General features: G+C 54.7%; 1 protein-coding gene across 4 annotated transcripts; it reads left to right on the top strand.

Moving 5' to 3' along the window:
• The first annotated feature begins 4265 nt into the window (after positions 1-4265).
• Positions 4266-16143, top strand: AMPD2 (adenosine monophosphate deaminase 2). 4 transcript variants are annotated; one of them, XM_037826448.1, is made up of 19 exons: positions 4266-4379; positions 4546-4679; positions 9542-9672; positions 9873-10003; positions 10362-10430; positions 10521-10632; positions 10870-11056; positions 11365-11506; positions 11618-11707; positions 11923-12052; positions 12228-12422; positions 12506-12637; positions 12875-13038; positions 13255-13381; positions 13490-13653; positions 13946-14066; positions 14391-14564; positions 14779-14889; positions 15053-16143. In XM_037826448.1, the coding sequence occupies exons 2-19, from the start codon at positions 4670-4672 to the stop codon at positions 15260-15262; spliced, it is 2400 nt and encodes a 799-aa protein (XP_037682376.1). In that variant the 5' UTR covers positions 4266-4379; positions 4546-4669; the 3' UTR covers positions 15263-16143. The 4 variants fall into 4 exon arrangements, 3 of the variants coding, with proteins under 3 accessions (XP_037682376.1, XP_037682375.1, XP_037682377.1); XR_005215286.1 differs by lacking the exons at positions 4266-4379; positions 4546-4679 and adding an exon at positions 4710-5593 and having other exon boundaries at positions 13950-14066; positions 15053-15091; XM_037826447.1 differs by lacking the exons at positions 4266-4379; positions 4546-4679 and adding an exon at positions 4713-5593.
• The last annotated feature ends 5662 nt before the right edge of the window (positions 16144-21805 follow it).

The following is a 21805-nucleotide window of genomic DNA, read 5'->3' as shown; positions in this document are numbered from 1 at the left end:
TGGTCCCAAAATACAGGCAAATGCATCAGCTTGATAATAGCACTTGTGTTGTTAAAGGAATCACCAACTTGTTTCACACATGGAGAAAATGTTTGAGTTTGTTCCTTTTTCAGCTACCATATCTGCAAACTTCAGTGCTGCTTCTGTTTCATTTCCTAGCTTGCTGGGTGCAAGTTCCCCATTCTCACTACTAAGCTAAAGTAAGGACACTCCTGGCCCTAGTCTGGCCTCTGAGAGCACAGACCCACATCTGTGCATCCACCATCTTGATGCCAGTGACCTCCCACCTCTGGTCTTTAGCTCCTGTATCTTTCTTGTGACTGTTCTACTTCCATCTCCTAGAAGAAAGGGGCATTAAAAAAAACAAAAACTGTGAATTTGTGTACTGTGCCTCTTTAGTTTTCAAAGCTGTTTTATATCCCATTTGGCAATAGTGTCTTGGTGAAGTTGGTAAGGCATGTAGGTGCTATTTCCACTTTAGAGATAAGGGAACCAAGCACAAAAAAAAATGATCCCCATATTGATAAACAAGTTAGTATCAGAATCAGAGCTAGAGCTCAGGTGTCCTGGTTCACAGCCCTTATGGCCATATCATTGTGATTGAAAAGGAATTACCACTTCTTTTTTTTTAATTTAGGCAAATTTAAATTTAATTTTTTTTAATTTGGGCAAATTTTAATTTAATTTTCCTGAGTTAAGGGGCGATGTCAGCATCTGTTTTACATCCAGTGATAGGATTGTGGGTAAAGTCTTGTCTCAGATGGGTTGGGGAGGACATGAAAAATGTGGTACCACCTTTAGGACCTCCCAGGCCAAAGGAGGAGATGAGGTAAAATCACAGAAAACGATTTCGCCAAAAGAGCACTATGCTAGTGTTGGGGAATTCAGAGCTGTTTAAAACCTATCCTCCACATCTGGTCGGAAAGATAATTATGCACACAACTAGAGGTCAAGCTGATAAATTCTGTGGTAGAAGAAAGGCACAGATGATTGTAAAATGAACAGACTTCCAACAGGCAAAAAAGTGAAACATCAGAAATAGGGGACAGGCATTTTGGGGAGGGGAAAGAGCATGAAGAAAAGGCATGGAGGTAAGAGGTACAAAGTGTTCTCTGAGAAGAGTGGGAAACCTGATGTGACTGGAGAGAAGGTGCCTGGAGGGGAGGGTGGGAGATGAGGACAGGAAAGGGAAATTGAGGGCAGCCAATGAAGGACCTTGAATGACAAGCTTAGAGGTTTGGCTAAAATCCAATGCGGTCTTATAAACAAGTTCAGACATACAGCTGCAGGGTGCTATAAACAGTGCTGGGTGGTGGAGGTAGGGGAGAGTGGGTGGGAGTGACTGCTGGGACAAGCTGAGAAGCAAGAGCTGAATGGCTGGTTCGAAATAACTGCTTAGGGGAGGAGGGGAAATCCCTGGCTTGCTGGAGAGGTGGGGCTGTGGTGTGACTCGGGACTTGGAGTAAGGCTTGGCTGTAAGGTGCACTCGAGCCTGTGAGAAGCCCGGATGACAGAATCAGGACAGAATTTAGTGGGCCAGGGCCTAGGCGAGCCTAGGCATAGGGTGTGGTTTGGGAAATTGTCCTGACCTAGGATCTTTTGGAAGCTGCAGGTATTTTATCCTAAAGCTAATATCTGCAGAGAGGGGTCTGGCCTAGGTAGGAGGCCAGAAGCATGGAGCAATAGTTCTTCAGAGAAATAGGAGTGCATCCTCCTGAGAGGGCCCAGGATTCTGGGCGGGCCAATTAAGGAACTACCTGAGGCACAGGCTATGAAGGAAGGAAGCTGTGTATGGAATTAGGGAAGATCCCTGAGGCTGTAAGGCAACATTCAGGCCCCAACATGAAGAAAGCCAGAGGCCAAGGGCATGACTCACTCCTTTATTTCCCGAGCTCTGTTCTACAAAGACAATGAAATTATACTGAGATTCTTGTTAGTGTTGAGTAGGTGGGGAGATTGGTGCTTAGCTGTAATCAGGGCAGACTTCCTAGCAGTTACAACACAACCGGGATGGCCTGGAAATAGAGGAGGGCCATAAGGTGAAGGGTGTGTCACAGACGGGACTAGGGGAAAAACCTGAAGGGATTAGGGAACCAGTTTGCCCAGGTAGTGTAGAGGGCAGGAGTTGCCAACTGTTGGCCAGCTAGGTAGTAGGTAGGTTTGGATTGAGGGGAGATCTTGAAGAGGCCTGGCCCAATGCAAGATCCTACCCTTCAAAACTAAGTCAAAATTTCCATTTTATAAGAAAATAGATGGTGTTCTACATGGTTATATGGTACTTGATTTTTAATTTTGAGATTTATTTTATTGTTCATTGTTGAGAGCCAACAGGCTCAAAATTCCTAAGGACCCCAAGACCAATTTAGAGGACTATATTAAGAATAGTTTTAAGTCTGGGGTTAAGACCCAGGGAAGTTGGTGTGTGTGTGTGTGTAGGCTATTTTACAGACTATTGTTTTTTCCTCCCCCTTGATAATAAAAGTAATGGATATGCACTGTAGACAATTTTTAAAATGCAGGTAAGTACGAAGAAGAAAGTAAATATCCATAAATCCACCACTCACAAGACAATCATGTAAATGTGTAGGCATGTTTCTTTTTCTGTACATATGTATTCCATAAGCAGGACCATATGGTATGTACAATTTTTTGCATCCATTTTTTCACCTGAGTTTATATTGTAAACATTTCCACATCATTAAAAAATTCTCCAAAAACAATTTTTAATGTCTCTATTTCATTGTATGTGTTTAACACAATTTAAACATTCTCCTATTGTTGGGCCTTTAAGTTTTCAACATTTCTGTGTGATAAACATTGCAGTGATGAACAACTATTCATATTTTTTCTGGCAGCTTTAAAAAAAGAGCAGTTTTCTTGAAATGGAATAACTGGGTCAAATAATATGAACCTTTTAAAAATTCTTGAGTATATGTTCCTAGATGGCTTTCAGAAAGATTTGTTTATGTCCATATTAGTGTGTGTGTGTGTGTGTGTGTCTCCCATCTCACTAACTGCATTAGGATGATCTTTTGAGGGATTATTAGAATTATCTTTTTTACCTATCTTGCTAATTTGATAGGTAAAACATGGGAACTCCTTTTTTCCTTTTAGTTTTGTTGTTTCCTTCTGAGGTGGACTTTGTGTGTATGTGTGTGTTGAGGGAAACTATTGTTTTTTGATGTGCGTCCAGGGTGAAGAGCAGTGGATCAATGGAGGCAACACTGGATATAGGTAGAGAATAGGGTTCAAGGTTCAGAATCCAGCCTGGGGAGAGGTGGGTGAGGCAAAGTTTGAAAGAAGAAACTTGGCTGTGGGGGTGGTGAGAACTGGGAAGAGCGGAACAAACAGCATTAGTATAACTGAGTGTGGGTGTGGGGGTCAAAGGGCCCTCGGATACCTGCGAGAAATAGGGAGGAGACTGTTCTAATTGCTGCTTATTAGGTGCTTATTTCTATGCAGGGAAATCGTACAGACTTAACCCCTTCCCGCACAAGTTCCCTTTATGTAGCTTTCTCTGCCACTTGGGGATGGGGGTGGTAGTTGATTGGAGTATCTGCAGCATCCCACAAACAGTCCACTTCTTTATAGGCTGGAAGGTGAATCAATCTGTGAGAGTGTCAATAAGAAGCCAAAACCTAGGACATAGTAGTGATATGAATGTTCAGTGAGTTCAAACTACAGGCCAGGCACAGTTATAAGCACATTACCTGTATTAGCTCATTTATCCTGACCACCACCATAAAGCAGGTACTCTTACACTCATTTTACACATCAAATGAAAGCACAGAGAAGTCAAGTCAGTAGGTGGAGGAGCCTGGATTTGAACCCAGCAATCTGGTTACAGAGCCTAAGCCCTTAACCACCAAATATAGAAATAAATGAGGAAAGGGGAGCCAGAATAGCAGGTCACACCCTGCGTACCTACGCCTGCCAGAAGAAAACAGAGGACCTCGAGTGGGAATGCTGGGCATTTACGGCTCAAAGTGAATCCTGGGACACTAATAATAGCTACTTTTTACTGGGCGCTGACTTTGTGCAATGCACTGTGCAAGGGGGCTTCACATTTAATCCTCACAATAACCCCTTTGAGTGAGGTACGGTCATTACCCCATTCCATCTACTGATGAGGAAGCTGACGCACCCAAGGGTTGTGAACTTGCCCAACACCGGAGGTCCCCGCCAGGCCGACTGCGGCGCGGAGGAAGCCCACGTGGCGCCCGGGAAGCGGAAAAATGGCGGGGGCGGGGCAGGCCCGGCGGGGGGTGGGCCCGGGCGAGGGCGGGGCCACGGACCCCAGCGCGGCGTTGGCGAGTTTTTGGCAGTCCTGCTATGGGAGTCCGAGCCCAAATACCCCGACAGTGTTGAGAGAAAGCAGGGTGAGTTCCGGGTCCCGCTCTCCGGGAAGCACATGGTCTGCCCGTCTCTAGAGTGCCGGCCTGGGGGTCGGGGCTCCTGGGTCTACCCAGGCCAGCGCAACCGCCGCGGTCGGTGGGGGTCCGCCTCCCGCCAGCCTTGAAACACTGCCTTATTTCCCCACCGCAGTGCCAGGGCAGGAGCCCTCGGAGCGACTTGGCCGGGCTCTGGGACTCAGCACCCCTCTCTTCCCTCGAGTCCCCGTTTACCCTGTGTGGGCAGCGTCCCTGGTGCCCCTGGGGACTCTGGCAGCATGGCCTCAGGTGAGTGTGTGCGTGCGCTGGGGGGATCGTCTCGGGGATGGAGAAGTGCAGTAACCAGGGTGACAGGAGGACCTGGGGAAGGCGGCCGGCTCATTCTGGGGAGGGCCTGGAGAAGGAGAGCCTGACTGTGGAAAGAAGGAGGGAAGAGTCCGAAGAGACTAGGAACTCTTTCACAGACCCCCCTCCCCCCCAGACAAGCCCCCTCTTCCTGGCCTCTTTGCCACCCGACAGTGGAATTTTCCCAGGACTGGCTCCTGCTACTCACTACCACCCCCGTCCTCCCTCGAGAAGGAAAAACGGAGGCTCTGCCTCAGAGGAACCAGGTTTTCACAGAGGAAAGCCCCACTATGCCTGCCCTGAGAGGAATGTGTTCTGAGCGTGAAGGCAGGCGCTGGATTCCTGTTTATTTTTTCTCCCAGGCTGGCTGGACCAGCTAACGGGGGCTTTGCCCTGAAGCCCTGGCAAGGAGTGAGGGTTCCTGGCTGGGTTGTTGGAGAGCTGGGGGCTGGCCCTTTGCCATCTTATTTTCTCTCTCCACCCCACCCCCGCCCCCCTCCAGGACCAGCCACCATCAGTCCTGTCACTCCAGAAACTGAGGAGGGGAGGGGAGGGGTGAGGGGTGGGGATGGAGGCAACCACTATGCCAGGTTGCCTAGACAACATCAGAAATCATGGCCAGGGCCTCTTCCGCCTGCGGGGCCTCTGCTTCCTGCATCAGTCACTCCTGCTGGGGGCGGGGCGGAGGAAGAGGTTGGATGTGGCAATGCGAGGCTCTAGTCGGTGCTGCTCGGATGCTCCCCGCCATCGTGCAGCTCCCCCAGCCATGGCATCCTATCCATCTGCCCCCAGCAAGTCCAAGGCCAAATATCCCTTTAAGAAGCGGGCCAGCCTGCAGGCCTCCACTGCAGTACAGGGTGAGTGTGCTTTGCAGCCTCGGGCACGGGCTCCCTCTCACCTCTTCTCATCCAGACCACTGGCCCCTCAAGGAGGGGGGCCTCTTCTCTGGCCCCCTCTGTGGTCATGCCCCTCGACCTCGGTCCCAGGGACAGCCAGTTTGAGAGGTGGCGTGGGGAGGGAGGTGGGATGGGGGTAACTGAGGTTTCGGTGTCAGGGATGCTGTCCTCTGTAACAAGGAGTGGGCGTGGATGTGGGTGCAGCAAGAGGTGTGTTTGCACACGTGTCAGCGTGTGGATGTGCTAAGACGACTTTGCATGTGGAGTGTGTGTGAATGGAGGGGGGATGAGGGGAGCATGTGTGTGGGGCTGGCTGGGCTTTGGACCAGCCACACTGGTGGCCGTGCCTCACCGGGTAGGCTGGGGCTGTCCTCCTGTGGCTAGCTCCTCTTTCCAGGACCCCTGACCTTGAACCTCCTCACCGGGGGAGTCTTGACATCAGGGTACACCCATTGCTGGCTGGCAACCAAGAGCTGGGAGACTCAACTGTATGTTTGCTTATTCTTGGTCTGTGCATGTGAGTCTTCTCAAGGGTATGGGGTGTCCTTGGGTCAGGCTCGTATCGGGGTTCAGGCTGTGCTGCATGTGCTTCTGCACCCTTTGGTTCAGCTCCCTCTCTAGTAGGCTTCTCTGCACCATTTGGAGCAGGAGGTTTGGAGCAGGCAGCGTGGTGTAGCCATGCCCGTCTCGGTGAGGGCTTGGTTACCAGGATCTATGCCTGGTACGGGAGGTCTGCCTGCCACCCAGTGCCTCCAGATCCTGTGACTAAGGAAGAACCTATCCACACTTTGGGGATAGCCTCTACCTCCCCCAGCAACTGTCTGTCCCTGTAGCCTGAGCATCTCCCTCCTGTGTTGTTTATGCCATTGAAGATACCTGGCCCTAGACCTGTACTGTCCTGAGGCCACGTCCGTGCCCCCCAGAAGATGTGTTCCTGGGGCTGGATCTGTTCCAGTTGCCCTATTGCTGACCCAGAGAACTTTGGGTGGTCAAAGGGTGAGAGCTTCTGAGACTTATGAGTCACAGCCTGAGGCACCTCCCTGCCTATGAGGCCCAGTTACCCAGAATCCTGGAGTTGGTAGGAATGGCTGGGGACTGGCTGTGTATGGATTATGGGCTTTTGGTTTATTCTCCCCTGTGTGGGTGGGCGTGTGGTACTATGGGCAGGAACCTCCAGCACAGGGCCCGGGAGAAGGGACCACAGGCAGCTCAGCCTTCTGGGTCCTGCTAGGCCCTGGCCTCCCAGAGTGTGGAGGTTGCTCCTGTGTGTCACCTCCACTGGGGGTGGGGGGGAAGGCTGAATCCCTGGCAGCCCTGTGCAGTGGCATGGCAGGTTGCATGGATGGCTCTGTCTGCTGGAACCTGTCCTTGTCACCCCCAGCATAGCCTTGGAGGCTCCAAGCCATCCCACTGGGAGAGAAGGTTGAGATTAGGGCCTTTGGCTCAGATCCTGAGGATCTAGCACAGATCAGCCATGGAGATCTGTGGTCTGCTTCCCCTTGAGGGATTAGAAGTGGTCTGGGGCCCTGTGTGGGGAGGATGTGTGTGTAGAATCAGGTTCTTGGGCAAGCAAGGACCTTAGGCTCTGCCTTCCACCCAGGGGTTGGGGTGGGTACCCATCTTCCTTTCCCTTCCTGCTCTGCCCTCCACCAAGTAAGAGACAGCATCATCCCCTGCCACAACTTCCCTGCCAAGTTCTGTTCTCTGCCCTTCACTGCCGGCTGCCTTGGCCCTAGTGGATGGTGCTACATGTGGAAAGCCGTTTTGAGGGTCCCAGGAGTTCATAATTGCACAGCCTCATCTCGGGGCTCTGCAGAACCCTTGCCAAGTCGTTATCTCTGCAACCCTTTCTCAGCAGCTCTGGTGGAACAGGGCAGGAACCACTTATCACCCCATTTATACGAGGACTTGAAGCTTCCAGAAGTAGAGACTTGCCAGTCAGTGTATCAGAGTCAGACTAAGTCCTCCAAATTCTAGTCATTCATCTCTCAAACCTCCCTTTCTGGACCGTTTGTCCTGTTCCTGACTTAGGCTTGGGACCGGGGTTGGAGATCTCAGGGGCCATGAACCAGCACAGCCCCTGAGAAGCTGGGCAATGGGAAGCCTCAGGACCTGACTATGACCCAGGCTAGGCCACTGCCCTGGCTCCCAGCCAGCTCCTCTCCCCAGCTCCTCTGTCTCTCTAGAGGGACCTCCCAGGCGGGGGCTCAGAGGACAGCCTGTGGTGGGCAACAGGGCCCCTGGGCAGACAAAATGGGCCTGGACTGGTGGGTATGAGATGAGGAGGGCTTTTCTCCCCTTCCTTTTCCTCCCCTCCTACCCCTTGGCCAGCCAGGCCCTGCCTACTCTCTGTTCTCTAGAGCAATGGGTTTTAAGGAGGCTTGGCCCCTTCCTGCCAGTGTGCCCGGCCCATATCAGTATACCTGCTCCTCCCCCTTAGGGGCTCCCCACATTTTGACTGGGCCCTGGTACTGCACAGGTTAAGGCACTGCTCAGCTTTGGGGCTCCTCATAACTCCCCACTCTGAGGCCCCTTCCCTGATTTCTGGGCTCCCCGAACTCCTCCAGTCCCTGCTTACCGCCATCCCAGGGTCTCCCCTCCCTGCAGCTGCACTTGGTACAGCCCGTGCCGGCCCCTCAGCTGTCCTGGGGGACTGACTGCTGCTTCACTCAGCAAGCAGGCGGGCAGGGGGCACGGGGCTGCTGGCAGGAGCTGCCTGAACTCGGCAGGTAGGGCTGGGCAGGGACCCGTGTGGGTTGGGGTCTGGGCCCTGGATCTGGGTAGGCACTTCCTCTTCTCTCTTCCCTTTGTCCAGCCTGGGGACCAGACTCTGGAGTGTGGGGAACTGGGCATGGAGACTTTAAGGCATGCTACCTAGGCAGAGCCCTCAATCCTTCCCTAAGCCCGGGCAGAGAGGAGAGGGGAGGGCTCCGGAGGGGAGCACCCCAGAGCTGGCTGAGTGTAGCGAGCTTCCCACCCATGAGGGTGAGGCTGCCGAGTGTGAGGAAGGGTCCCTCAGGGTGGGCTGGCTGCTCAGGCAGCCCCTACAGGCTCACAGCTTCAAGGCCTTTGGTGCCAGCCTCCTGGCGTTGCAGCTACAGAGTTCTGCCCCTCAGTGGAGAGAGACCCCTGGCTTCTGACACTCCCCTTCCCAGGGCCCTCCGTGGGGCCTCCGGCCCAGATCCTGGGGCCTCGCAGTGGCGCAGCCTGTTTGTGGCAGCTCCCTTCAGAGGGGCAGCCAGCAGTGGGAGGGGCAGGCTGGGGCCAGGCCACGTCTTGGCAGCCTGGGGTCCTGGGGGAGAGGGCAGGCCTCCGGGGAGGAGACAGGGTTCCGGCTGCCAACCAGGTCCTCCGTTTCCCCTCCTCTTCCTTTGAGGGCTGGTCCCCAGGTCAGAGCCAGTGGCTTCCCCCGTGGTTTGCAGGGCTGCGATAGCAGGCGGGGGCCCTGTCCCTGTGGGTGAGGATCTGCTAGTAAGAGGCCGGTCTCATCCTCAACTGCCTGCCCTGGTTGCGGTGGGCTGGGCATCCCTGTGGGGCCACCTGGTCCTTAGCGCCCGCTATGTGTGTGTGTGCGTGTGTGTGCACGGGCACTCATCTGGAGGTTCTCACAGCCAAGGGAGTGGGCCCTAGTCCAGGGTTCAAGTTCTTATTCCCGAGAGAATGAATCCACTTTTTTCACAGCCAGACTCAGCACCCACAACCACAGCCTGGAATGGGTGGGGGGCCTCCTGGCTACACCGTGAGGGTGAGATCTTATGGGATCCACACACAGACTCGCTCCTTAGCACCAGGGAGCCCGCTTTCCAGGCCTGTTCTGGCCTCTCCCCAGGGCTGGCCTGGGGTGGGCAGGGACCCAGGGCTTCTAGGATACCCAGGCCCTGCCCCCCCAACCAACCACTGTTTCCACAGAGGCTCGAGGTGGGCTGGGGGCCCCTCCGCTGCAGGCCGCCCGATCCCTGCCAGGCCCCGCCCCCTGCCTCAAGCACTTCCCGCTCGACCTGCGCACCTCTATGGATGGCAAATGCAAGGAGATCGCAGAGGTATGCCGGGCTCCCTTCACGCGGGTCCTCATGCCCTGCCTCTGCCCCTGCATTCCCCAACCTCAGCTGCCCCTGTCCTCTCCTTTGGTTGTCCCCTGATCCCCACCTCTTGTTGCTCTGAGTCCACCCCCAGGCCTGCTGGGGAGGACCGCCGGGGTGAGGGCCAGGGCCTGACCCTTTCCTGCCTTCCGTCCCTCCAGGAGCTGTTCAGCCGCTCGCTGGCTGAGAGCGAGCTCCGGAGTGCTCCCTATGAGTTCCCTGAGGAGAGCCCCATCGAGCAGCTGGAGGAGCGGCGGCAGCGCCTGGAGCGGCAGATCAGCCAGGATGTCAAGTGCGCCTCCCCAACCTCCAGAGCCTGGCTGGCCCATCGCAGCCACGGCTGTCTGCCGAGCCCCTCCTCTGTCTTCTTCCCCGTCCTCTCTCCCTTTGGGGCCCCCAGGAGGCAGTCTAGAGCACGGGCTTTGGAATCAGGCTGCCGGGCTCTGGTTCAGTCTTCCTCCCACCCCTGTGCCCTGGAGCATGTTGCTTAACTTGCAGATCTGTTTTCTCATCTCTAAAGTGGGTTAAGAACAGTGCCCACAGCCCAGGGTTCTACAACCCTGGGAGGTCACGTGTGATAGTACGTGGGTGGGGCTAAGCCAGGTGCCAGGGGTCGTATCTGCCTGACCTTTCACCCCTCTCACCTCCAGGCTGGAGCCAGACATCCTGCTTCGGGCTAAGCAAGATTTTCTGAAGACAGACAGTGACTCCGACTTACAGTGAGAAGGGCAGAGGGGTGAGGGGACTGCTGAGGTGGGACCCGGGCCACTTCTGTCTCCCACCCGGTCCCCATCCACTTCCCCGTGCAGGCTCTACAAGGAGCAGGGCGAGGGCCAGGGTGACCGGGGCCTGCGGGAGCGTGACGGGCTGCTGGAACGGGAATTCCAGCGGGTCACCATCTCTGGGGAGGAGAAGTGTGGCGTGAGTATGGGGCAGGGCTTGTCTCCATCCCCCAGGTGTCCCGGGGAGCTCATCCAGCCTGCAGAGCTGGGGGTTGCAGCTGGAGGCTGGCCCTGTTCTCTTCCTGAAAGCTGGGGTGGTGAGGATGCTCCAGAACCACGTGGTCTGAGAGTTTCTGGGATCAGGGCCTGTGCAGATGGGGAGAGTGTGGCCCGGGATCAGAGACCGGGGAGGACGATCACATGTCCTTGTCTCCAGGTGCCGTTCACAGACCTGCTGGATGCAGCCAAAAGTGTGGTGCGGGCCCTCTTCATCAGGGAGAAGTACATGGCGCTGGCGCTGCAGAGCTTCTGCCCCACGACCCGCCGCTACCTGCAGCAGCTGGCTGAGAAGCCTCTGGAGACACGGACCTACGAGCAGGGCCCCGAGACCCCCGTGTCTGCTGGTAGGGCCCCTCATCCCTGCCCCACTCCAGGTGCCTGTGTCTCCCGGGCTCCCTGAGCTCAGGGCCCAAGAGCCTCTGCCCCACGGGCTTCTCCCCACTGTCCATGCTCATCCCGGCCTGTTGGTGCCCCCAGGGAGGGCAAGGGGTAGAGATGGGGGTGGGAGCTGCCCTGCTGGGGCCTTTGGCATCTCTCACCTCCTGCGGGGCCTCTGGACTGGGCAGAGGGAGGGCTCTTCGGCCTCCCCAGCTTTGAAAGGCAGAGAGAGCTGGTGGAGTCCTGGCCCTGACTCTACCTCCTTACCCCACAGACGCCCCGGTGCATCCCCCTGCGCTGGAGCAGCACCCCTACGAGCACTGTGAGCCCAGCACCATGCCTGGGGACCTGGGCTTAGGTCTGCGCATGGTGCGGGGCGTGGTGCACGTCTACACCCGCAGGGAGCTCGATGAGCAGTAAGAGGGGCTGGCGTGTTGGGGGAAGGTGCCTGGGAGGCTGCTTTGGCTTGGGGGAGGGGCCAGAGGGCCTGGCTTGCTTTCCTCACCCCAGTTCCCCCCACATGCCAGTTGCGCAGAGCTGGAGCTGCCATACCCCGACCTGCAGGAATTTGTGGCTGATGTCAATGTGCTGATGGCCCTGATTATCAACGGCCCCATGTGAGCCCCCACCCGGCCTGCGCCAGACATGGCCACCTTCCCCGCCCTGATTCCCCACCCAGACCTGACGCCTGGTCTCTTGCCCCTTCCTAGGGAGCCTCAGCCCTGCATCCTCCTGCCCCCTCCCTCTACTCTGCTACCCAGGCCCTCCTGCCCACAGCTCCTCCCTTGCACCCTGAGTTCCTGCCTTGTTCACCCCCTCACCCTCTGCCCAGAAAGTCGTTCTGCTATCGCCGGCTGCAGTACCTGAGCTCCAAGTTCCAGATGCATGTGCTGCTCAATGAGATGAAGGAGCTGGCTGCCCAGAAGAAGGTGCCGCACCGAGATTTCTACAACATCCGCAAGGTGGGCCCTGGCTGCCCCCAACCTGTGCCTCCACCCAGCTTCCACCCTGAGGGCTGGCGCCCCCTCCCCACCTCTCACCCCCCAGGATCCAGTTTGGGAGGCCTCTCCCATCCTGCTGCCCTGACCTTCCCAGCCTGGCCTCCCATGGACCCAGCAGCCCACCACTCCCCCTTAGGTGGACACGCACATCCACGCCTCGTCCTGCATGAACCAGAAGCATCTGCTGCGCTTCATCAAACGGGCGATGAAGCGGCACCTGGAGGAGATTGTACACGTGGAGCAGGGCCGCGAGCAGACGCTGCGGGAGGTCTTCGAGAGCATGAACCTCACCGCCTACGACCTGAGCGTGGACACACTTGACGTGCATGCGGTCTGTCCCGGTGGCACGGGGGCAGAGCGGCTGGGCTAGGGCGGGGGCTGGGCGGTGACCCGAGGGCTGGCCTTCTCTCCCAGGACAGGAACACCTTCCATCGCTTTGACAAGTTCAATGCGAAGTACAACCCTATTGGGGAGTCCGTTCTCCGAGAGATTTTCATCAAGACTGACAACAAGGTCTCTGGGAAGTACTTTGCTCACATCATCAAGGTAAGGAGGAGTGGCTGCCAGGGTCCGGTGCACAGGAGGGGCCTGTGGTCAGCCCTCCCCAGACAGAGTGGGTTCAATAGGGGGAGGAGGATGGAAGATGTGTAACGAGGTCGGACTAGGCACACATGGCAGATGCAGAGACAGAAAGAAGGGACAGGGCCAGGCAGAAGCCTGGGTGTGACAGTCGCTGTCAGTGTGAGGGCACCATGTGACAGCTGCCCCATGCATGTCTCTCAGGAGGTGATGTCAGACCTGGAGGAGAGCAAATACCAGAATGCGGAGCTGCGGCTCTCCATCTACGGGCGCTCGAGGGATGAGTGGGACAAGCTGGCGCGCTGGGCTGTATTGCACCGCGTCCACTCGCCCAACGTACGCTGGCTCGTGCAGGTGCCCCGCCTCTTGTGAGTGTCCCTTGGCGTGGAAGGGAACATGGGGGCTGGGAGTGGCTGAGTAGAGGAGGGACCTCCCTGGTTCCATCCCTGGTCAGTCCAGCATGGTCTGCCCCGGTGTCCTCTCTTTCCCAGTACAGTTCTTGGGCCAAGTTCTGATCCCTGCTGGCCTGCCGGGTTTCCTTACCCCCTGACTGGCATGTGCGTGTGTGTGTTTCTCACCTGCAGTGACGTGTACCGTACCAAGGGCCAGCTGGCCAACTTCCAGGAGATGCTGGAGAACATCTTCCTGCCACTATTTGAGGCCACTGTGCACCCTGCCAGCCACCCAGAGCTGCACCTCTTCTTGGAGCACGTGAGTGGGCAGCCCAGGGCTGGGGTGTGGGGAGGCCTCTGGCAAGGGCCCAGCTGCAGGTCTGGGCCTGACCACGGGGCCTGTGCCTGACCACGGGGCCTGTGCCAGGTGGATGGCTTTGACAGCGTGGATGATGAATCCAAGCCTGAGAACCATGTCTTCAACCTGGAGAGCCCTCTCCCTGAGGCCTGGGTGGAGGAGGACAACCCACCCTATGCCTACTACCTGTACTACACCTTCGCCAACATGGCCATGCTGAACCACCTGCGCAGGTCCCTGCACCCCCAGGGCCGTGTCTCTGCTCACTGTCTCTCACCCAACTGACCTCGCTCTGAGCCCACACTAGGCTGGGGCCACGGGAGCCTGACCCACCTCTTGTCCCCACGCCTGGATGGATGGGTTCTTTCTCGGCCCTTGGGGCTCTGTCTCTCACCCCTCACTGCCAAGGACCCACCCCCGCCCCCCTTAGGCCAGGCCCACGTTAGGGCATGCATGTGATGGGGAGGGGGCTCAAGTCCAGGCCGGCCCAGGCTCAGCAGCTGACGCTGTCTCCGTGCCCCCCAGGCAGAGGGGCTTCCACACCTTTGTGCTCAGGCCGCACTGTGGGGAGGCCGGGCCCATCCACCACCTGGTATCGGCCTTCATGCTGGCTGAGAACATCTCCCATGGGCTGCTTCTGCGCAAGGTCAGGGTCTGCACCCCAGCATCCCCTCCCAGACCCTTCAGCCGTGGATCCTCCTCCTCACCAAGCCCCGGGTGTGGATTCCCCTTCCCAATACAACTAACCCCTGCACCATGTGGACCCCTCACTCCCATCCCCAGCCTCAGGCTCTAGCCTGGATTCTGGCTCTAACCTGGCCCCTGCACAGCAGGCCCAGCCTGGACTCCTCCCAGCGCTGCCCCCTGCCCCGCCCTGCCTTCTTGTGGTCTGTACCCTCCCGGACTAGCAGGTCCCTGCTGGCCTCGAGGCCACCTGACAGGCCCTACCCCGCCCCCTCCTGGCGCCCAGGCCCCAGTCCTGCAGTACCTGTATTACCTGGCCCAGATCGGCATCGCCATGTCCCCGCTCAGCAACAACAGCCTCTTCCTCAGCTACCACCGGAACCCACTACCTGAGTACCTGTCTCGTGGCCTCATGGTCTCGCTGTCCACTGACGACCCCCTGCAGTTCCACTTCACCAAGGTCAGAACCTGGCAGGCAGTGGGCAGGGGGAGGGGGTACCCCCAGATGCCAGGGCACGGGGCAGGGGAGGGCGGGGGCGAGCTCTCAGGGCCGGTGCTGCCCCCTGCTGGTGGCACGCAGCACACCAGGGTCCCGCTTGCCCTGCTGCAAGTCCCACCAGGGAGGGAGGGCCTGGGCCTGGCTGGGCCTGGCTGACGGAGCCTGGCTTGTGCAGGAGCCACTGATGGAGGAGTACAGCATCGCTACCCAGGTGTGGAAGCTCAGCTCCTGCGACATGTGTGAGCTGGCCCGCAACAGTGTGCTCATGAGTGGCTTCTCCCACAAGGTACCACACCGCTCCCTGACCCGCCTGGACCTTGCCATCTCCTCTCTCCTCCCCTCCTCGGCATTGGGAAGGTCCCAGGGGCCCTGTCCCTGAGATGGCTTTGGGTTGTGGGTGGCCCCTCAGAGCTAGCTGCAGCTCTGCCCACTGCCCCCACACCCCGCAGGTGAAGAGCCACTGGCTGGGACCCAGCTACACCAAGGAGGGCCCTGAGGGCAACGACATCCGCCGCACTAACGTACCGGATATCCGCGTGGGCTACCGCCATGAGACCCTGTGCCAGGAGCTGGCACTCATCACACAGGCCGTCCAGAGTGAGATGCTGGAGACCATCCCAGAGGAGGTGGGCCTCACCATGAGCCCCGGGCCTCAGTGAGCCTGGCCCAGGCAACGCCTGCCACGTCTCAGCACCCTGACCATGTTTTATTCTCGGACCCCTCCTATGATGTTCTGGTCTCTGCACGTCTCAGTTCTTTGTTGCTGTCCTGCATGTCTCTGACTATGTACCTGTGCCATCCCCAGTGGAAACGATGCTCAGGAATCTGCATCGCCGTTGTCTTGGCCCAGGGGGCACCCAAGGCCCAAGGGCTTGAGCGTTGGCCCTGCCCCAGGATTCTCCGAAGCCTGGCTGTCCTGTGTGTGTCTCCAGTGTCCACAGGGGCCTGGGTGGTTGTGGGGGGCTGGCCCCCTCTAGCCTTTGAGGTCCTGCTTGGGCAAATCCAAGCTTTGGCAAGACCTTAGTTTAGGCCCCACCTTGTTTCTGTAGCTTTTACTCTGGCCTGACACCCAAGCCGAGGGGCAGCCATGTGGGGTCTACACAGCCTGCTATAGGCACGAGGCTGCTGAGCATCCTTTGAGCTCAGTCACAGCCCTGGGCTCTCCGGGCCTGAGGGATGACTTTAGGCCTTCAGGTGCTGGACCAGGAGCTCCGCACCCCTCACCTCTGTCAAGTCACTGCCCCAGCAGCCTTCATCCTTTCTCCAATCCATTTGCTCCTCCTGTGGTATCAGCTTCCTGTGTCTCTTTGGGAGCCACAGCCACCCTGTGCTGTGTCTGGGGCCACTGTGGCCCGAGGGTCCTGCATCTGCCACCAGCCCTGGGGGTGGTGTCCCCAGTGTGGTCCCCAGAGCGTTAACCAGCCCTGGATCCCAGCTGGTCCCAGTGCCATGTTTTGGACTGAGGCCTTTACTGTGAAATGCAGTGTTTCATACAGTACCATCTTTCCTAGTGCATGAGAAATAAAGATTATTTAAGTAATGAGGCAGGTGGGCTCTCTGTGGGGAGAGGGAGAGTCGTGGTGGGGGTGGCTGAGGTTGTGGGTCAGGAGATTTTTGCATAGAGATTCAGCAGATTCTGAGGCGGGCAACTGGGCTTGAGTGATGTGTGTTTTGCACATGGAAACTCAAAGGAAGCCACAGGAGAGAGGAGGGGCCTGCTGGGACCCTGTCTGCTGCCCCAGGCCCTCACCCAGCTTTCCCCAGCTAAGGGGGACATCTGGCGCCAGGTCTGGGGCACATCCCTGTCGCGCCAGCCGAGGGGATGGCACCCTTGTCCCACTTTGGTACTTCCTACTTCCAGCCTCTTAAGACAGCCTGGGAGATGTGGAAATGGGCACTTATAAGCAGACCTGAAGCCAGTGGTTCTCAAACTCAAGATCTTTTGGGGAGCTTGTTTAAAATGCAGATTTCCAGTTTCTGCCCTCAGAGATTTGAATTATGTAGATGGAGGACATGGCACAGAACTCTGCAAGCTCCCTGGGAAATTGTGTTGCAAAGGGTTGGAGCAAGCCTGTGCATTCTGAATCAGCCTTAACCAACTCTGCTTCTGTCTTGTGCTTTACACACAAGAGTTCCTGGAGCACCACCTCAGGCACAGAGGTTACTGGAGTTTGTTGCCTGTGTAAAGGAGAAAGGTAGAATGTGCTCTGTGCTGGGCAGGGTTCTGGGAGGGCGACAGAGGAGCCTATTGAGGCTGCCTGGAGGCGCCTGCAAGCCCTTCTGGTGGGGAGAAAAGACAGGCTTCAGTAGCAATTAGCCTAGAACAGCGTGAGCCTGTCTGTAATTGAGGACCTGTGGGGCAGCGGGGAGGCGCTGCCTTCCTCCTCCCTCCTGCTTATTCGCTCTGCCCCAGTGCCTGACTCTCCCAGGCATGGGAGCCGGTTTGCACCCAGCCTCTCGGTGCTCCCGGCAGAAGCCCCCCGATCCTCCTCAGGGCTCTAGCCAGCCTCCTCCCAGCCTCCAGGTCTCTCCTACCAGTTTGTCCTGGCCACTTACATATAGAACTGAAGGTTGGAGCTGAACAATGAGTGAGAAATGGTCCAATTCTGGCTGGTTTCTGTTTGGGGCACCGAGCTCAGTGAAAACGGCCAGTGGCAGGACCTAGATGGGAGGGATAGGAGCTGCGGTCGATACTTTCCAAGGGTGAGGGGGCCTTCTTTTCAAGGAGGTGGACATATTCAGTAATAAAAACATGCTGTGTCTTCTCTTTGTTAAACGAGGAAGCAGGATTAAAATATCTTTTTAGAGGCCCCTTGAAGGCAAGCATGGCCTGTCTCGTTTGCCACTTAGCCAATAAGGGCTCCAGGTCCACTCATTCAATTTGTCGTTCAATAGAACCCTTTGTTCCATTTTTTGGTCCCTTGTTCGTTCTTCTCAATGTGTTCTGAGGTCTAGCTCTAACAATACTACTATTTAAAGGGTTTCGTAATAACCTCTCCACTTTGTTTTTTTTAACAACTTCTAGTTTTCTAGTTACTCAGAAGTTTTTCTCTCATTTATACAGAGCAAAGAAGTTTTAAACCATTTTAACGCTTTTTTCTTTTCTTTTCTTTTTTTTGTCTGAAAAGAAAGCATTCTCATTAAGGAAATTTGGAAAATATAATAAAATGGGAAGAAGAAAAAAATCCCACTCATAATCTACCAATTTCGCCAAATATTTGTTGACCACCTACTGCATGCCTGAGATATTTATATATTTTACTGTTTTATATATTTTCATATTCCTTTCACTCTTTTTAAGAATTGGGTCATATATGTATGACATGTTTTAAAATTTTTAACATAAGTCTCCACATTTCATTAAAATACTCTTTGTAAATATAAATTTTCATCACTGTGCACTGTGCCATTGTAAACCTCATCGTAATTTACTGTCATGGCTCTTCTCAGTTAAAAGTAACTTTGGTCTAAGGTCAAGGTTGACAGTGCTGCTCTGGAGCCAGACCACCAGGGTTTGAATTTTGGCTCCATCACTTTCCAGCTCTGTGACCTTGAGCAAGTTACTACCCCTCTCTGTGCTTTAGGCTCCTCACCGGTTTCATGAGGATAATAATAGCATTTCGCTCATAGGTTGATTTTGGGTTCATTCAGTCACTGGCATAAAGCACTAAATAAGCTCTCAAAAAATATTAGGTAGTATGTGCTTTGCATACAAGGCTTTACAGATTATTTTCCATGTCTAGATGTTCATGAGCAAAATTACAAAGTCTAAGATACAACATTTTTTAGGGCTTTGGATAGAAATGAATCAAAAGCATGTAAACTGAGATTTAAAGTCATGCCATTGCCTTCTCCCTGCCTCCTGCCTGCCCCTGTCTCCTCCCACCCCCTTTCCTTTTATGGAGTCCCATCACGTCTGCCCTGTGACCTGCTTGGGAGGTTTGTGTGGATGTCTTTGTAAAGTAGGAAGCATAATTTCCTTGGCTCCAGCCCCAGAGTCTTTCATGGGGAGGGGTGGGACATGAGAGTGGGTGGCAGAGGGAATTTTAAAAATAGCTTTGCTTTGAAAGGACCCAAGCAGAGCACAATAAGACAGGCAAATGAGTCTGCCCTGCGGGGCTGTCCCTGAGTGAGGTGTCCACCAGAGCTGTCCCTTGTCAACCACAGAACATCGCGGCCTGGCAGTTCCGAGGGCACCTGTGCCAGGCCACACCCCACCCTGCCCTGCATGGGTTCCCCTCCCTGGAGCCTCCTCCTGGGGGGAATCGAGGGGAGCAGACTGGGGGCAGGGGTGCTTGCTTAGGGTGACGGTGATCCTCATTTCCAAACGCTGCATCAGAACATTTGCACATCAAGGTATTGCTTCATGTGCAAATTTATTTATAGAAAATGCCAATAAAGGTTTAAACATTAAATCACATATGATCTATTTGACATATCACTTATTTCAAAATGAACGTAAACTTGCCCCAAATCAGGGTGCCCTGGACCCTCTGTGGTCGGTGGTCTCTGTAGCTGGACCCTCAGGGGTAGCCTGCATGTCTGGAGACGGGGCTTCATGAGCAGCGGGCAGACCAGAACTTTCGAAGGACTGGGAGATGTTGGAAACCCGAAAAAAAAAATTTGGGGGTTGGGGGGGGTGAAAAGTATGAAAAGGGCAAAGTCAAAATTGAAATAAATGTTTTATTACATGCCTTCAGAAAGTAGCGTGCCAACTTTAATATTTACTCAGTTTAGTACCCGTAAAAATGTCATGATATTTGAAAACAATTTGTAAGTTGGAATTTTGACAAGAGTTCCAGAGTATGCAGGATGCTGGAAGAGAAATCATAACCAATAGTAAACTAAATGAGTTACTCAGAGTCAAATAATTTCTGCAGCACATTTATAAAAATCCTTTCAGATGTAAAGCAAAGACTAGTTATATTTACTGGGGGGTGTGGGTGCATTTTAAATGTTTGTTTCAATGGGGTTGGGATCTCCAAGAATCAGATATGTGAGATCTATAAAGGGTTTGAAATGCCCTCCACTACAGTCCTGCTCTGGGCTGGGGACAGGGGGTCCCCTCAGCTTCTGGCCCAGCTCCTCTTCCCCCACCCCCACCTCCTCCCTAAATCCACTTATTAGCTCGGCAAGTTACTCCTTCTCTCTGACTTCCCAGGCTTGAGAGAGATATGGAAAGGGGAATGAGCACCCACCCAGCCTGGGTTCCCAAAGAAGCAACTAGGATATGTTTGCGCCTGCACTATGTGTTTTCCATGGTGGGGTAAATGCTTTTTAAAAAGCACTTTACAAGTGTGAATGCATTTAGTGTTCATAAGGACTCTGCATGGGAGCTATTATCATCCTCCTCCTCTTTGGAGAGGTAAAAATAGAGATTCAGAGAGGTTAAGTGACTTATCCAAAGGTGACCCAGTAAGGAAGTGGCAGAGTTGGAATTTGAACCCATGTGGTCTGTCTACAAAGCCTCGTTCTTCCCACCCTGCTATGGTTCTGCAGTGAGGCTGTGAGTGTTGTGTCTGGTGGTGGTGGTGGTTTCTCTGTAGGAGTGGGATGCTTGGAAAGGACAGTGCCCGACTCTGGTGAGCAGCTGGCCAGCGTGAGTGAAGCTGGAGGCTGGGGGCCCTGGAGGAGGCTCCTGTAGGTATGTGTGATGAGGACTGGGGTGTTGGCAGTAGGGGTGGAGAGGAGCTTTCCAAGGGAGGTAGCTAAGACTAGTGGTTAGGACAGGGGTGGCAGAGCAGGTCCCAGTGTGTAATTGGCTGGCACAGCCTTATATAAGATTGAGAATGTGAATGTCCTGAGGTGGGGCATGCATGCCAGTTGGCCACAAGCCCCACTCCTCCCTGTTGCCTCACGCATGACTCAATCCACCCATTGCCAGGGAGATGCCTGAGTTTGTGATCCCTAGGTTAAAATCACTGTTTCATGGTTCAGCTCTGTCACTTATTACCTGTGAAATCTTGGGCAAATTATATGAACTCTGAGCTTTAGTTCTCTTGTGTATAAATGGGGATACCAGTGTCTATTCATTCTTCTGTTATAGAGATTAAATACTCTATATAAAGCTTTCTTAGCAGAGTGATTAGCACACAGAAAACTGTCAATCCATAAATGACAGGTAATTATTTATGAAGCCTCGATAGGAGCTAGTGCTCGATATTGGAAGAGGACGGAATCATACATCATGCTTGAGTCCAAGCCCAGGGGACTAGGATAATTATGCCATTACTTCAGAAACAGGAAGTTAGAAGGCCAGGGTAGGGTGAGCTACTTCCTTTTTGGAAAAAATTGCAATATCACTTTTACTTTGTGCTATATCATTTTCCGCATTTAATTTTTACCACAGCCTGATGAGTTGAACAGGAGTGTGGTCACTCCTACCAGAGACCTCAAATCCTTTTTGGAACAAGAAGGAGGAAGGATCTAAACAGAAATCGTGCGGTATTATACATACACAGTGGATGGAGACCTCACAGAACATCACAGTGGTCCCATAAGTTGCCCAGGTGACGGGGCCAGGAAATGGCAGCTGGGACGAGGACCTGTAGTTGGACCCCTGGCCCAGGGCTCTTCTAGCTTCGAGTTCCCTTTGGGACCTGCTGGGGATTTGGCACAGGGCCTCTTGAGAGGACAGAGTGGGGAGGGGGGACTCCTAGGTGAGAGTGTAGCTAGAGGGGGAGGTGGTTGGGGGGTGGGGCCTGGACCTTGACCAGGACACTAAGGCTTCTTTAACACCTCTGGTGTCCTCTTTCTCTGTCCCCACCTCTCGGGCTTGGGCACCTTCTGCAAGAGCCCGTCCCCTCCTTGGGTGTCTGTGGAGGCTCTGGCCACCGCGTGACCTCTTTCTGCCCCTGCCCACTGCCCTCAGCTCAGCCTACCACCCCAGCTCCTTCTCTTCTGCTCCCAGCCCCCATCAGCCAACTTCCTATTTATCTCATTCCTGTCCCTGAATAATTTTTTTTCTTGAATATACATATGTTTACAAAAATTTTGTGGTAATATTTTAGTTTCCCTGGCTGCTCCAGCAAATACCATGAAATGGGTTGGGTTAAACAATGGGAATTCATTCACTCACAGTTTTGAAGCTAGAAGAAAGCCCAAATCAAGGTGTCATCAAAGCAATGCTTTCTCCCCAAAGACTGTGGGCGTCTCGGGCTGGCTGCCGGCAATCCTCGGCCCCTCTGTCACATGGCGGTGTC

This window comes from Choloepus didactylus, chromosome 2 (assembly GCF_015220235.1).
Source record: "Choloepus didactylus isolate mChoDid1 chromosome 2, mChoDid1.pri, whole genome shotgun sequence".
Lineage (NCBI taxonomy): Eukaryota > Metazoa > Chordata > Mammalia > Pilosa > Megalonychidae > Choloepus > Choloepus didactylus.
This window is presented reverse-complemented; position numbering and strand designations above follow the sequence as displayed.